Raw genomic sequence first — 17,765 nt, 5'->3', positions numbered from 1 at the left:
TCCTGAGGGGTTGTTTTAATTTAATAGTATATCAAATAATTCAATAAGTGTATAATATTACCTTAACGCAAATCGCAAATTCTTTAAATATTTTTAATTTGTAAGTGTAGGTGCTTACATTTGAAGAATTGCAATCTACTACTGAATATTTTTCGAAAAACGATTCCAATACTGTTCTTATTTCTTGAGTATCAAAAATATAGTTTATAGAACGGCACCGTATAGGTACACCTATGTGTATGTTCCGTCGAAATTAGGATTTTTTCCTCAGACTATAATACTATTATTATTATAATAATATCGTGTTTATGATTGTGTAAAATACAATGCAAACTGCACTGCGGACGTTACGTACGAATCGCACACGTCGCGTCGTCTCTGACTGTCTGACCGGTGGGAGTCTTATTTGTGTGTATTAATAAAAATACCACGTAGGTACATATAATAATAATAATAATAATGTATGTATAATATGTATGTATATATATGACAATACGAATATTTTCTCGTTTGTCATTGAGTATTATACACGCCGCCGCCGCCGGGCGACTGTTATTTAATTGCGTTTCGAAATTTTGCGCAGCAGTCGCGTGTGCGATATTATTATTTTTTCATTTCCACGTCAACGAGAACACCATTTTTTAAATTTATTTTTTTACATTCTCGTTTAAAAATGCCAACCGGTCGTCGTCGTCGTGCTCCACGAACGTTTTCTCAAAATCATTATAATTAAACGTATTTGTCGTTATTAAGCTGATATTATATTATTATTATTATTATTATTATTAAAATATCTCCGTCGACGACGTCGTGTTTTATCGATTCGTCTTGGACGGCGATGTCGAAACGCAAATAATATAATATACATATTGTATGAAAATTTAGTAGTATTATAGTAGTATTATTAATGATCAAATGATGATTTGCACTCGCACTGCCGATACAATGCGCATCGACGACTACGACGCTGAGCGTAAACGGTATGCCATATTAAGTATAATATTTTATCGTTAAACGCCATTATTACCAATGCGTCTAAACTTTATTTTCCGGAATCCAGAATAGTCAATTGTCCACGTCACAAGTTTTTTTTGGACACATAATTATTTTACTTTTGCACGGTTTCCTCGGTGGCGTGTATTCGACATCCTTACCATTTATTTATATCACACAAAAAGCATATTTTTTCATGCATCTACACCGCTCGGTCGGCGTGCGGCGGCGTCTGTGTAGTTTGCGATCTGGCGGGTTCCGCGTTCTTACACTATTTCGGTTTTTAACTGTTGCGAAAAGCTTTTGTTGTGACGTTTCGCGGATGTTTTCAAAAGCTCGTTTTCTCGGCGGCTGGCGCTGATCACGGTCGAATTAACGTCACATTTGTTTGTTTGCGTGCGCCCTCGTGTCGTATAAAAATAACACGATAAAGGTTTTTTGAACGACCTCTTCCAGCGTATTATAGAAGAATGACGGCTGTTGTGCTTACGCCCGGGAGTCGAGAGTGTTTTATACTTTTTTGTTCTCTTCCACCCGACTCGATGATATTATTATATACCTCAAGTCAACAATACGCGGTCACATTCTGTAATAATAGTAATAATAATAATATCGTGTAAAGTGGTCGTGAAGAGGATACCACGATGCTCGACTGCACGAGGACCCTGCGGCGGTGGTCGGGAGGGACGCGTCTTTTTAACGGGGGGTGAGAATCTCGGCGGCGGGGTCTTCGACGACCGTCAAATAGACTGTGACCGGGTATTACCGGGTAACGGGTAACGGGTAACGTCGGCGGCGACGGCGACCGAATGTCGGCAGGAGGGTGGCTGCGGCTGCGGCGGCGGCGGCGGCGGCGGCGATGGGTTTTGTTTGCACTGTTACTGCCTTGACTGCCGAGACGGCGGAGCGCGCGGGTCGGGGCTCCGCTGGAGTTTTCAAACGTCTGTGTGCCCTCTCCGGTGTGTTACTTATGCATGGCCGCCCGACAACGACACAGTGGCTTTTACGTGTACACACGCACACGCACGGTCGCGCGTATGTACAATATGTATAAAACGGAGTTTGCTAGAATAGCTAGAGAATCGATCGTTTTCTCTTGGCACCCACCCGCCGTCCTGCCAGTCGCCACTCGCCACCGTCACCATCGCCATCGCCGACCCACCCGCCCGCCGGCCTAACTCGGTACACACACAACACACGCGTACGCCGCTACTACTCGGCATATACCTCGTGTCACGAATCAGTCCATCTCCCTCCGATGGCGGGCGGTGGCGGGGTCCTGCCCTTTTCCGTAGACGCGCCGTGAAACGGACACGATCCGGCAACGCAGCCCGACGGATGACCTCCCCTCCACGCGCACAAACACCCTCTTCCACTCCGGGACCTTCTCCTGCAGCCGATCCGTGTGAATTCTAAATACTCCCGTACGCCACACACATACGCGATAATAATAATAATAATAATAATAATATGTATAACATCGTGTGTTGTGTGCCCACGTGTGCGCGTATCTGTCCGAGTGTGTGTGTAATTCGTCTGCATGTCCGTGTGCGCCAGAGTGAGAGGGAGAGAGCGCGCTCGGTGTTCTTATATAGTTATGTATAGTATTATTATTATTATTATACACGTCGTTCATTATAAAATACGTATATCGGTGTGCTCAGCGCGCACGCAAGAACAATATAAAAAGCAAAATGAAATAGAAAAAAAACAACACAATATTAAGCTTTGTACGTTTCTCCTTCGTCCGACTGCTGCCGTCGTCTTCGATGTCTTGGTACTCTCGTGCATATGTGTGTGTGAGTCTGCCGCCGCCCTCTCGACCGTACGCAAAACCGGCAACGTCGCGCGCTATATCGGCGGCGGTCGAACACAATGTCGGGATGAAAATGTCCATAATTACGTGTACGGCCACCGCGTGCATACACAAACACACACACACACACCCGCCGACCCCGATTTCCTCGTCGTCCACATACGTATTATATTGTATAAATAATAATAATAATAATAATAATACGAATAATTATTCGTCGGTACCCCCGGTCGCCCGCCACCACCGCCATCAACCCTTCGTCGACTACGTCGGTTTTTCTATACACACACAAATAAAATAACCGTCTCGTGGAGGACGGACAAAAACCAATAATAAGACGACGCGACATCGGCGTGTGCGCGGGACGAGAGTGAGGAATAATTCTCGCAACCTAAACGCTGCGGCCCACCGAACCCCGGCGGTGGCGGTGGGTCGCTCTGAATGCGGGTTCCCACTTTACGCTGTCTCCCGTCGACGTGTGTTGTGTGTGGCGCTCTCACGAAATGATTCCGGGTGAGTTTGGGACAGGGAGGCTCTGATTAGGTTGGCCCAAGTGCGATAACCCGATAAGAATAGATTTACCCCCTCGCCCGTCGGCGCTGTCTTTTGGTTTGCAAGCCTGTGTGTGTGCGTTTGGGGACGACCGTCAGTGGCAGTGGTGGTAAAGTACCGAAATACTGTTGTGTACGGTTTGTTGTTTGCACGGCGGAAATGTCGAGAAAATGTGAGGTGTTGAACAAAACTTGGAGTTTTTTGTTTATCGGACGGCAAAACGAAACCACAGATGATGATGATGATAATAATTGTAGTATCACATTGCTGCTGCTGACGCTACCAATGTGTAGTGTGAAAACAAAATACACCGATTGGTTAAAATTAACTTGCCGTTGACCTTCGGCATTTGCCGCGCGACCTGTTTAAAAATAGGCTATTTCTACTTAACGGGCGGCCGGGCGCGGAATATGAATTTCGATCGCTTGCAATCGGGTTGTCTATCAATATCGTAGCCACGCACACATTACCACATAGAAACGAGATTTCCCTGAACAATATCGCGAGTTGCATATATTGATAATAGTAATAATAATAATAATAATTTTAGCGCCTGACTACGGCCGAGTGGGGTTTATGTGTTTGTGTATATTTAGTATAATAGGTCCACATTTTTTTCGTTTTCCTTTCGCGTAGAGTAAACAAAAGTCGTATTAATATAACATTTTGTTCGATCGAAATCCGCGATTTGGGAGGTTCTCTCTGGCTTAATCGAAATCCGATCGTCTACCGGGCAGGCGGGCGATATCATTCAGATAGACTGGCGGGCGATTAATTAGGCCGCTGCCGCCGCGCGCAGCTCGGAAACCAAGTAAAATATGAACGGAGACAAAACATAATATACGCAACCGCGCGCCATCATATAATATTATGTTATTGTGCCTACACGTTTTCATCTGATTTGTCGACAGTTTCTCTGACCAAGGTTTTGTGTTTCGTATAGGTGCTAGCGTCAAAATGGAGCATCACTTCCAAGCTGCGCTGGATCCACGTAAACAAGAATTACTGGAAGCCAGGTTCATCGGCGCACGAGTAAGTCAACATCAAAAAAAAATAAATATAAAAACCACAATAGTACACGTCGGGTCTGCACACGGTATCGTAATAATAATAATGTTTAGCATAAAATAATTTTTATAATCGTTATGTGGTGTCTTTTAAAATAAATAAGTAATGACACCGTCGGTGACTGTTTGTGTGTGTTATAATAGAAGTGAGCTCTGAGCTGACACTCTCCCCCCCTCCACCCACTCCACCTGATTCAACAGTACCAGTTTTGACCGAGCGCGCGTGTGCACGGCATCGTAGGAATATTGTAATAGTATTATCATTAAATTTCGATGCGGACGGAAAAAATAAAAAATTTACATCGGAGAAACTGTGTATTGTGTACACACACAGTCAAGCGGAATATAATTCGGGTCGGAAAGAAAAAACATTGTCGGTAAAATAATAAAACCGTATGGTATACATTAATATTAATCCGTCGGGTCCGGAGCATGGTGTTCTAAAATATGATAATAATTGTGAATAATAGAGCAATAGTAAAATACAATAGTAAAATATTATCATCGTCGTTGTTATTATGTAGGTACGCCGCGCAATCGAAATAGAGTTACGGCCGCCGCCCGTTTAAATGGCAACAGTCGCGTGTTCCGTTTGCTTGCTCGATAACACTGTCAAAACTTGGCTCGGAAACGACGAAAAAAATTCATATATATATACATACATAATATGCGTTTATATTATTATGCGCCGGTACGTGATTTGCGCACTCGATATTTAAAATAATATTATCGATCGATTTGTATTTATTAGCTTATTAGCATATATACGAAGCAGCTCGAACATACGGTCCGCGACCACGGCCGACGTGTCTTTTTCTTTCTTTCTCTTTAATCGGCCGATTCGTGTTACGTCGTTATTCGGCCAATAATAATATCCATAAAATTGTCGTCGCGTTGACGTTATCACCATCCGGCCAGCGACGCTCGTAGTTGTGTGCACTACAATATAAAATTATAATTATCATCGAAAGTCGTTGTCGTCGCTGCCAATACCATTTATACACACGTCGTTGGACGTCGCTTTTTTTAAAATTCTAATACGCTCAAAAACTGTGTTTCGATTTCTTAACAGTCGCCGTGGATTCTTTCGGACGTTTGAACGGACGTGGGCGTTAATGACACAACCATTGTACATCGATACCGTGTTCGACATCGTCGTCGATTATCGTACAAAATTTGTATTTTTTCTTCAAGTCTGTCGTGTTTTTTCCACGACAATAGTGTTAATCGTCTCGGAACAGGAAACGATCGATTATCAGTATTATTTGATTGCGTTTCAAGGTGACCCTCCTCGACATGTGACGGTTTTTTTTCTTTTTTGCTTTTGTGCGTTTTGCCCGTGTCTTAAAAGATCGTCTTCGAAAACCGCTGCTAAATCACTCCGACAACCATGATATTGCCGGTGTTCTACAATATTCTGTTTGTCATTCCAGCCCGTACGTAACTACGTAAGTCGCACGAGTCTTCTATTTCTATTTATAAATCCCCTGTCGACGACAATCGGTACACGCACACACACCGCGATCGTTTACTGCTCTCCGATCTCCGAGCATAATATTTTAATATTACCATTATATAGGTATACGTGGTATGCGTCTTTCTGTGCGTTAATGGTTATTTTTAACGGTATCGTCGTTTGCGGAGGGGGTAACTACGAATCGACCGCGTGTCGAGGAAGTTTGAACGAGTTCGTCATCGTCACCATCGTCCTCATCATATATCTTGTATAGAACGATTATATGTATTAACTACATAATATTTAATACAATATTGTAGAAGTTTCGACAAGGCTAATAAATACTATTCATTTATGTTATGATTATTCACAATATTATTCTACAACCTTGCGGTTTCCTCGTTTACGTGTTGCTTGTTTGAGAATACTCATTAACGAAATAATGTTCATCGTTAATGTGTTTTATTGTTATTTTTATCTAACAATTTCCGTTGTAAAATTTATAAAGTTTATATGTATTTTAAACATCGGAACGTGTTTTTACTATCACACCATCTTGAAAATCCGTACTTTTGTAATTCTTTTGTAGCATTTACATTCACAAGAATATTATATTCTATTTCAAAGCTGTTTATATAATATTATATAATTGTTTGATTTTCCTCTGAAAAATCCTACGTTTAAAAAATGTCAATTATTTAAAATTTAACACCGATCTCATGCCTGGCCAATAATCTTTATTTTAATAACTGTTTTAATATTATTGTAGGTTTTTTTTATTTTGTACACATCATAATTCCATAATAATCTACTAAATAATGTGTTTTATATTTTTTTTATAACCATAAACTAAGTTTAAAAAAACTCCATTATTTTTTTCATAATCAGTGGGGTCGAAGAAAAAATCCCTTACATATTGTTCCAGCTTAAATTACTACGATGACTAATGCACGATGATAAATATTGAGTTTTGAATGTTCCTATATTAGCATACTATTTTATATGAGTTGATATATTTGAAAAACTTCAAATCATCATTATTAGGTATCTACAATGTTTTCTGAAATTGAAAATAAACTTATTATTCAACTTTCAAGAAAATCTATTGCTAGATCATTAGTTCATAATTATTAATAATGTTCCTTATCTACAACGTTGACTATAATGAATTTCTTTTAATAATTCATGTTTTTTAAGAATGTATTATGAAATTTGAACCATCGTGTTTGATTAACGCTAATGGTTAGGTTGGTTAATAATTTCTGTCGATAATTTATCAACAATGATATATTATGTAAAAAAGTGTTCATGTGTCGAAAATAATGTTTATTTAATCAAATTCTGAAATTGAATATTTTTTTTCAAAAGGCGCTCGATTACGAACGTGCTTACGCGCACGCGTCAAGTATCATTATAAACATTTTAACACAATCGTTTTCCCTTCCCCAAACAGAAAATAACTCTGGTGTAATTACAACAGCTGCTCGTATTATCAACGACATCGCCGCGGTGCCGATTTCCTAGTTGAAACGTTGAACGTTCATAACATCTATTCACACGGTGCGAGGAGGAGCTTCCTCGTGCATAACCATATACAGTGTAGTTTTGTAATCTTAAAAAACGTGGTAATATCGTCTCGCTTTTGTACGGAACAAAAAACAATTAAAGCAAACTCTTATTTTGGGTGAAAAGTAATCGTTTGTTCGTCGTACTCGTTTGCGTCTAAAAACAAAGAAATTCTTGAAGTCTCGGATTATTTAAGAATGTTTGGTCAACTGTGCATTCTCTGCACACCCTGTATAATGTGTATATATATATATATCTACCTGGTGTGCTTGGTATGTATAACATGGCGCGGAGGTGGGATAATTTCGAACGACACGACCCGTAATATATTTTTTTACGGTACACATAATATCATAACGTGTGTATAATAGTAATACATATACGCATTCGTATAATACTATTAGTCGATTTTTCTCTCCTCTCTCCTCCCACCCACTCGAAACTGGCAAGTACACACACACATGCGCGCTGTGTAGTACAAAACGTATCGAATATGTGTATGTGTATAAGTCGTTGGAAAGGTATAGAGGGTCGTCGTGTCGCGATAAGTGGGTGGGAGGGGGCGGTGAGGGAGAAAAAAAGAATATCGAGCTAAGTAACCCGAAATATAATATTATAATATTGTGATATACATACATCGACGTTGAACGCCATATTTAATTTAGTTCTCTCTCTCGTGACGTCGTCGTCATCGTAATAATAATAATAATAATAATAATAATAATAACAACTAAAACGTATATATATTACTTTCGTAGTAGTAAACAACTCCGTCTGCAGAGCTCTCCCCGGTAAGCCGCCGCCGCCGCCGCCGCCGTTTACAAGTGAAAATCACCGTAGCGCCGTGCGGCGGTGCGTACCGTAAACTCTCTCGGTGTTTGTAAACCGTATATACTTACGATGGTAAATACTACACACAAACTCTACACGTATATGACATATACACGACGTGCGTATAACGTGCGCGATCGCCGGGGCTGCTCGGAGTAGTACGCGCGAGAACGTCGCGAGTTTGTGTGTGCGCTGTTGCTGTTGGTCTTTGTGTATTTTTTTTCATCTCGCTTACGCAATTTTTATCCACCCAAAACCAACCACCCACCCCTAAAGTCGTTGTCGTCGAGCGGCGCGTGTCTCGGCTTGCTAGTGCTGTTGTTAGCGGCGGGGTCAAAGGGCGACGACGACGACGACGACGACTTTCGAGTGTCCGGTGGTGCGAACACGGTGCAGTGTATATTATTCGATCTAGTCGCGCATCTCTCGCCGGGGGGGGGGGCTGCTGCGGCCAAAGTGTTGTTTTTCGTCGGCAAGGTTCGCGCGGTGTTTTGTTTTCATCCCGTTTTCGACGGCGACGTTTCGTTCGGTTGATGCTGCCTTTCGCGCGTGTATTATTGATCAACGTCGGTCGCGGAGCATTATAGGCGGCGGTGGCGGAGGAGGGCTACAAACGGTTGTGTTGTGCGCGGAAAGGGTGGACGACACCACCACCCCGCCCACCATCGACGCACACACACCGCCACTACACCGCTCGTCTTCGATACGCGCTTTTAGTTATACATGACGTGTAACAGTAACAGCGTTAAGTGTAGTGTTAGTAATAGAAGTAGTAGTGTGTCCGCTGCTGCACCGGAACCACTGCCGCCGAGGCATGTGTCGTCGTCGTCTGTCGTCGTCGTCGTCATCTTTCAGTAACAGCTATCTTCATCATGGTCAAGTGTCGCGTCGTCGGGCCCGGGTATTATCGGCAGCAACAACAACACCAGCAGCAGCAGCAGCAGCAGCAGTGTTCGTTTGATTGTGTCCGACTGCAGGTCGTCGTGGACAGCCCGCGGAAAAAGTCCCGGAAACGATGGGTAAAAAACCGATACTCGACGACGGCGTTTCGATGGAAACGGTGCACGTCACTTGTACACATAATATTTTGATACACGAGCACATAATATACATGATACAATATTTACACGTTACCCCGTCACCGTGCTGTGCGCGACGTCACGCGAGCGCTACGGTGTGTGCGTATCGTAGTGCCGTACGGGCGTGCGCGCCGGCCGGCTGGCCGATACTCAATGAGTACGGTAATTATCGTATGCCGTGGTACGGTAATATCGTGTGACGTAGTAACCCGGTGCGTTGGTGGGTGGGCGTGCGTGCGTGGAACGTCGGCGGCGCGCCATTCATGCTCACAGTCAGTCAGTCTGTGGGCTCGGAACGCGCGTGGCCATGTGATCGTCGGCTGGGTTGTTCCTCTCAGCCGCCGCTGCCGCTGGGCCCCGGTTGTTGACAGACATAACCTGCGCCACGGCTGATCAACCGGCGTGCCACGTAATCGCTACCGCAGCCACGTATACCGAGCGATCGCCGCGTCATCACCCACACTATCGTTTTGTTGTTTGCACCATTTTTATTTCGCAATTAAATTTATTTTTGTGAAATTGCAACTATTATTTTCTCATGTCCTTTATATTATTATTGGATTATTATCAAACCTTGCCGACACATTGCGAATATATAATTTCCGAATTTCTTACTAAATATTTTTATCTAATTTGTGATTATCCTACCCTTCTTTCCCAAATATATTTTAAAGTTCCACCTCGTAATACTTGTCACTATATACACCCATATTTCTTGATGACCCCACCTTTGATTAGCTATATATTATACCTTTCATCAACCAAAACTACTGAAATTATCCTGGGAATTGTATTATTATTATTATTTATTTTACTTAAGATGTTATCGTAAATTTATTTTAGCTCATAGCCTATATACACTCGTAGGTTCCGCAGTTGTTTTTTTCTTCTTACTAATTAATGAATATTGAATGCATTATCACAGTGTATAGGTATCGTCTTTTAGTAAAAAATATCCATTAGTTACTGAAATGTTGTCGCTTTCATACACTCCTGTGAACATAATATTATAAATTATAATGCCCACTGCAATGAACACAACAAACTCTTATGAATTCCAATCGTTTTCACACGCACACACAATACATCCCGTATTAATTTTTTTGACCAAAAGTCGTCTTTGAGAATTTTGGAATTTTTTCCGATCGATGTTTGAATCTGCCGACTTTCTACCGATGTATCCGTCACTAATTAATGTAATTATAATACCATATACGGCGTTATAAACTTGTATTATATCCTCCGGATTATTTCTTTAATGGTTTGTTTTAAAGGTGCCTGACGTGCATAAGTTCAGTGTTCATAAATAATAAACACTTAACTGTCATAAGTTGTAATATAGACTTTGTTATTAAATATATTACGTTCACTTAAATTGCAATCTTGAGATCTTTCACATGACTAAGTTATCGATAATCGATTTGTTTGCTCATCAAAAACAAATAGACCCAACTTGGGATTTTTAAGTGATTTTATCTAAATGTTAAATGGAAAATGTATATGCACAAAGTAATTGACATGAGGTGTGCCTTTCAGGGATCTGTCAGTGTTATCTCCAAATATTGAACCAGGCTTACTATGATACTGATGGTCTAATGGCCTCCGACAACAAATCGTAAAATAATTTAAATAATTTCGAATTTGGTAATTAGGTACTTTTTATAGAGTTTTCGACAGTTTTTCCCGATTGGTGGAAAATTATCTTATCACATACAGGGTGATTCATCAAGCACGCTCATACTCGTTTCTTCAATAATGCAGTTATTCAAAATCTGATTTTTTGAATTTTAAAATAATTTACTTTAAGACCACATTTTCAAATTCTTGAGATTTGTTGTTCTACTTAAGGAGTGTCCTGTAGGCTGTGGAGATACAAACTTTTTCAAATTAGTACAGCCTATTACTTTAACAACCCTATTCAAATAGAAACTATATACAGTAGATAATTTTTCTGAAATTGTTGACGTATCAAAATCAAAATTCGTACGAGTAGTTTTTGAGTTATTTAACTCGTAAGGATAAAAGGTCCATAATAATAAGTTTATAAGATAGGGGGGCTATGCTGATTTGAAAATTGAAGTCATTAATATTAATCTATCGATGTTCATAATTTGTAAAAATGGTCCAAGTATAATAAATACTAGATCCAGTTTTACTTCTATTTTATATTTATGAGAAAACAATTAAATGGACTTTTATCCTTATTACAAACATTTCTATTACTAAGAAACTAATCATTCGAATTTTGAATGTGGTACATCAACATTTTCAAAAAAATTATTCACTTATTAATTTACAGTTAAGAGGGGGTCCTCATTTGAAAAACAAAAGTTTGTATCACCATAGGATACTCCTTAAGTAGTGCAAAATAATTCAAGAATTTGAAAGTATGGTCTTGGAGTATATCTAAAAATTCCAAATATCAGAATTTGAATGAATTCATTATTAAAGGAAAAAATGGGGGTGACCGTGCTTGGTGAATCACCTTGTATAAAACACTCGCGCAGGTGTGTACTCGTGTGGATAATATTTTGTATATTTCAACACAAGCTAAATAATGGACTTTAAATTCCTCATAATACATACAAAAGTTACTACGACGAATAGTCACGAGGAGTTCTAACTATCAATTAAACCATCAAACAATGCGAAACATTTTAAATACCATTTTATTAATTATGCAAACGGGCCACAACCGTAAGCGAGGTAGATAGCCACACGGACGAGTTAATTATTTCTCATTAGATTACAGGTTTTTGATTAAAATATTACAAATAATTCTACTTAAAAAAAAAAAAAAAAAGGAATGATTTTGAGTGAAAATGCGATGGCGTCTTGTGTGCACAATAATACAATATATTATATAATATTATATTATTGTCACGTCTGGCTCGTAGAAATATTGGTCGGTATATGAGACAGGTTGACCAAATTAAAAGGTGCTGGATTACACTGGTCGGTTACGATCACAATAATAATGTTAATACCTACTTACTGCTATATTATATTATATGCGTTGTATTTATATATCTATAGTATATAATGCATGTAGCTAGGTAGGCACATATTATATTTTTGTACTCCGAGTGTGTACGAGAGATGCGTTTAAATATTATTATACTTACGCTACAATAATATATATTGTGTGCATAGTAACGAAAACCCGTCGAACCGGTTTCTGATTGTAATACTGTAATAGTGTATAGGTTCTGTGTTATTACTACTATTGTATATTTCGTGCTAATTGGACGGGTAGTTATGGCCACTATAATAATATAACATTTATTTACGTCGGTTTTCGTCGGGTCCGATCGATCTACAAACGATTTCCCCGATATGCAGAATAATAATAATATAATAGGGCATAGGTAATCACGCTTGTGATATTCGTTCTCGGGCGGATTTTTTGTTATCCTCGATGGAATGTACGACAGGTAAAACAACTATCCGCCGAGAATCCGTCGGAACGACGTTAGATTTGTATAATATTATAGTAAGTTGTCGTCGACGTACGAAATCGATTGGAGGTTATGTCTATTATTTTAATATCATGTTGACTTTTAATGGCCCGGAGCGTGTGCGTCCATGTCCGTTTTTTGTTTATGTGGGGGGGGGGTGAGGGTTAGGGTCAAGGTTTCTCCGACACGTTCCGAAAAAGCAAATCATAATTGTATGTAATGTTATTATCCATCTTTATTTTTCTGTGCGGCCGGCCACCATATTGGTTACCGTAAAATAGAATATCTTGGTACGTTTCCCTGCCGGTGGTTGATGCGCTTGCGTGTGGTGTTATTGCACCCTTCGCACCGACCCGACCAACCGACAAGACAAAACAATTGAATCGAACAAAACGTCGTCGTTGCGGACACTCGGCGCACCATGTAGGGGCTGCCCGGAGAGTGGGCCGGTGACGACGACGACGATCCAAGCCGACGATTTATACATGTACATAACAATATTATATGTATATATATATAATATGAACATATATATGGACATGAAAGGAAATCGTCCGATACACACACACACAATACATATTATTACATTATGTTCTAGCAACGGAATCCGGTATATAAGTTTGCTCGTTTCCCGGACGAGAGTCAACGCACTAGAAAATATTTTATCTCTCTCCGCCTCGCTTATTATAATAAATAATATGGTAACCCGCGGTACACACATGTAGGTACCTATATAATATTATTGTGCATCGCACACGATAGGTTCGTATTTATTGTTTTCCGTTTTCAACCGAGCGACTAGTTGGCTGTTGAAGGTACGATCGGTTTATTATATAATACTAGTTTAATACGGTTTTAACAACCGTTTCGACAATTAATTTCGTTTACATTTTTTATGCGTATTGTTGGCACGCACGGCGACTTTCGAAACTTCGGTTTCTACATTTGTAGCTGCTTGCTCTGCGGGTCTATTTATTTATATACAGGTATATACGTGTATTTGTGATGTTCTCGGCGTAATTAATGTACGCGCACTAATTTCCTAAAGTCTAGTGTAAGGTCATTCGATCGAAAACCTGTTCGCTGATAAGCTACTCCTTCACCTATTTTGAGTTGATAACAGGTAAACTGTTATCAGTGTGTAGGTACTATTATACATTAAATTGGAACTGATGTAATAATTTTTTTTTCGTTCCCATCTTCGCGAGTATAACTTGAAATTATTGTAATACCGTTTATCTTTGGTTTTACAAGTGGCTAATTTTTGTATTTTCTTATATATACTTAATAAATCGACAGACTGACGTATATATTCAAACTATTTGTGATTTTTACACGATGATAATTGTTGATACATCAATTTTTGTTTTTAGTAGAATGGTAAAATTAATAAAAATCGATCCATATTCTAGAATTCGATCCACATACGTGAATGAAATATTATTTATTAAATATAAACACTAACCTAACCTAATACTTTCTAAGGTTACCAAAGTCAGTTAATTTTATAAAACTGGTCTTCACCTTGATGAATAATGCAACTTACATACTAATTTGTATGTATTTCTTCTGTATAAACTTTTAAGCTTTAATAATTGGACTAAATATTACTTTTAAGCTAGCAAAAAAATTATTTCCTGATTTCTGTAATGAAATTACACACATAATGGTCAGGTTATCTTTATTGAGTAACGGACATTTTAATCAAATCGAATTTATATTTTAAAAAAACTAAATTTTTAATTGAAATAATATTGTACATTTTTTTCACGATATTTGCGGTATACCTTATTATTTATTACAATTTATGTTAGATAACAGTTATTATCAATTTCTTAATACCTTAAATTATATTTTAAAGTGCTCAATTTTAAAATAAAAAATATAATACCTAGTCATGACATTTTGTTTTATTAATATTGTCGTGTTTCTGAGATAATTTATGAGTTTTAGTCTTGAGAGTATGTATGATGTAAATGTGTTACCTATTGAATTATTACGTTTTTAAGTTGTTCGTATTTATAATGTCTTAAAATTACCTATGCACCTACTGATATGATTAAATACTGAACACTTTTTTTATCGTAAAACGTAAAAAAAACTGTTTCCAATTACTCATTGAGATGGAATCTTATATTCGATGAATTGATCATACTAAAGTACAATCAATCGAAAACGGTAGTAAGAAAATATCGTGTATGTGCGTTTAAAACAATTGTTGAGTGATGTGTACTGTTCTACTGTGTAGTGTGCTTACTACGGACATTTTGCAATAGGGTCTTAATCAGCTGGTAAGACACGTTTGTTCACGGTTTTAGTTTTAGGATTTTGCACAACGAAGTCGTTTGTTTTTCAAAAAATATTTAAAAGGTCAATCGTTGTGCTGATTCGAATGTTTTACAAACAATTAACAATATAGTAGGCCTCCTAATGTATAGGTGGAGGGGAAAGACACGAGGCCAATCGGTTTGATAGAATATCAGTATAATACGTTATTTTCTTTTATGCTGTTTCGTGTAATATAATGTAAATAACATTTACTCGATCGCTAATTTCCCACGTACAGCATATTATAATATTTGTTTGCGTTTCGCGTTGAATAAATGGACGCAATGGCGGCGTCAGCTGTTGTCGTGACCGAGGTATGAATTTTCTAAAAAAAAACTACAACGCGGCCAGTATAATAAAATCGTTTCATTTTATGAAATATTTATAAAAAGAAAAATACAAAAAAAAAACGATGACGATTAAAGCCGTCGACTTGTGTGCATGCGCGTGCGAGGCGGCGCGTTTCAAAATACCGCCGCACAAGCGTATTAAATATTGATATACCACTGGACGACAGGATGATAATATTATTTTATTAGCGTCGTTATTATGCATTCTCGTGTCAACCGCCATTTGAACCGCTCTGTATACGCACGCCGGCGTCGGTGGCCGGTTTTGTTTTGCCGATGGTTATCTGAGCGCGCGCCGTGTGTTAAAGTGCCTGCGAGAACCCTGTAAAAAAAAACAATACACACACACCGTTTAGCGGCGTAGTAATAGTAATAGTAGTAGTAGTAGTAGTAGTAGTAGTAGTAGTAGTAGTCGTCGTCGTAGTAGTAGTAGTAGTAGTATAGTAGTATACTACACTTACACTACACCGTAGTCGAGTGCACTGTCGTTCTCGTTTTGATGGCGCTGTTGTTCCGTATCGGCGGCGGCAGCGATCAGACGACGACCGGGTTTCAACGTGCGCGCACCACCGCCGGCCGTCACCCGCCGATGATGTGGTGCGTATTTACGGTGAGTACGGGGGGCACCTCTTACCGCCGCCGCTCGCTTATGCGTTATTGTTGGCTAATCAAAACCGGCACCGCCATCTACCGCCGCCGCGACACCTCTCATCGAAGCGCCGCGTTACCATTTCGTCGTCCTCTCCGTCCGTCTCTCTCTCTGCCTACCGCCGCCGCCGAATCGTTTTCGACGTTGCCGTGTTGCTCTCTCTCCGTGTGCCCTGATCGCCTCTTCGGCCTCTTCTAATTAAACGCCGCGTACGTTTGTGTGTGTGAATCAGACCGCCATTTTGGATATCATCGTCTCTTTACATTTCATTATTTTATTATTATTATTATCATCATCATCTTCGTCGTTGTCGTCGTCATCGTTATACTTACCGTCGCCGCCGCCTCCGTTATTGCGCGCCCCAGTCCGATTTTCGTATAGAAAACGGTTTTTTCCGTATTCCGGAACAAAATCCGTTCTTATTATACCCGAATAATCCGTTTTATTGTTTGCGGTCGGCCATTGTCTGAGTTTTTACGACGATTTCCCGTCCGGGAACGACAGCAATTTTCAGACTCCACGCCGTCACTATTGTCTTTTGGTTTTCCCAATCGATGTTGCTCTAGCGCGTTCCCAATTCCAAAGTTTTGCCTCTTTTGATTCGATTTATGCGCATCTCTTTTTCAACAATTAATATCGTATCAAAAGGAGGGGTATTACTCTATATACCAGAATAAAAAAAATCTTGATATTATACTGCCTGAAATCGGCAAATGTCGTATTAAACCGGTTACGAACCCTTGAACCAGGTTTTTTTCGATCCCACTTCGTTCGCACTCCCCAAAATGTGTGTTTTGTTCGTGTATTCGTGTTCCACAATACCCTGTCGCCGAGAGCAGGTGTTGAACAATATTTGGATAACCGGTAAAAAACGGCTTTTAAATACGGTTTTTATTCGTGATTTTGTGAAACAACAAAAGAAAATGCATTGGTTGTTACTTGTTACTAGGTAGTAGGTACAACACTGTGGTGGTTGTAACACTGCCGTGAGGGTCGTCGGAGAAATCTTTACTACGACGTCAAAACAGATGGACCCCTGTCGGAGTTCGGATATTCATTGTATTAGCTGCAGTAATAATATAATTTCCATTTACGTTTTCAGTAGCACGATTATTTATTGGACCGAATGTTTTTAAGCATCGCCATCGCCCGTCGCAGTGTATACACTGTTGTCAGGTTTCCATTATTACATTTTGTGTGTGTGTGTGTGTGTGTGTGTGTGTGTATATCTGCGTGTGTAATCGAGGAATTGAAATCTCCCGGGTTGGCACACCCTATTGTCGTTAAGCTGGGGAAGGTGAGGATATAAGGGAGGGATGCTAGTGTTTTCCATTTATGCGGTAGTTGTGTACAGGCGGCGGTGGTATTATATACACAGTAATAGCGGTTCGTCGTCTCCGTTTTATTTACGAAAACGTATCGGCGCGCGCAGTGATACGCGTTTTGAGGAGAAAAAAATATATCGTTCGGAAAGAGAACGTCGATGGCGGCGTAGTACTTTTGTGGACCACATTATGCGCTTGAAACAATGTATTAGTAACGAGTAACAACTAATAATAACTGTCATTGTTATGGTGTGATGTGCATATCGACGAGATGATACAATTATTATTATTATTA

General features: G+C 39.6%; 1 protein-coding gene across 6 annotated transcripts in view; it reads left to right on the top strand.

The window, feature by feature from the left end:
- Positions 1-17,765, top strand: part of LOC111028270 (serine/threonine-protein kinase tousled-like 2) — a 42,660-nt gene that overhangs the window by 17,006 nt on the left and 7,889 nt on the right. For 4 of the 6 annotated variants that reach the window (XM_022306848.1, XM_022306847.1, XM_022306851.1 and 1 more), the window contains one exon: positions 4,305-4,393. The exons of 1 other annotated variant lie outside the window; for it this stretch is intronic. In XM_022306848.1, coding sequence (XP_022162540.1) covers positions 4,305-4,393 — 89 coding nt within the window. Of the gene's footprint in view, positions 1-4,304; positions 4,394-8,428; positions 9,301-17,765 lie in introns of those variants that run through there. One more of the 6 variants, XM_022306846.1, reaches the window with a different exon arrangement.

This window comes from Myzus persicae, unplaced genomic scaffold (assembly GCF_001856785.1).
Source record: "Myzus persicae strain clone G006 unplaced genomic scaffold, MPER_G0061.0, whole genome shotgun sequence".
In the NCBI taxonomy this organism is placed as follows: Eukaryota; Metazoa; Arthropoda; class Insecta; order Hemiptera; family Aphididae; genus Myzus; species Myzus persicae.
The sequence above is the reverse complement of the archived record's forward strand: the minus strand, read 5'-3'. Positions and strand labels throughout refer to the sequence as shown.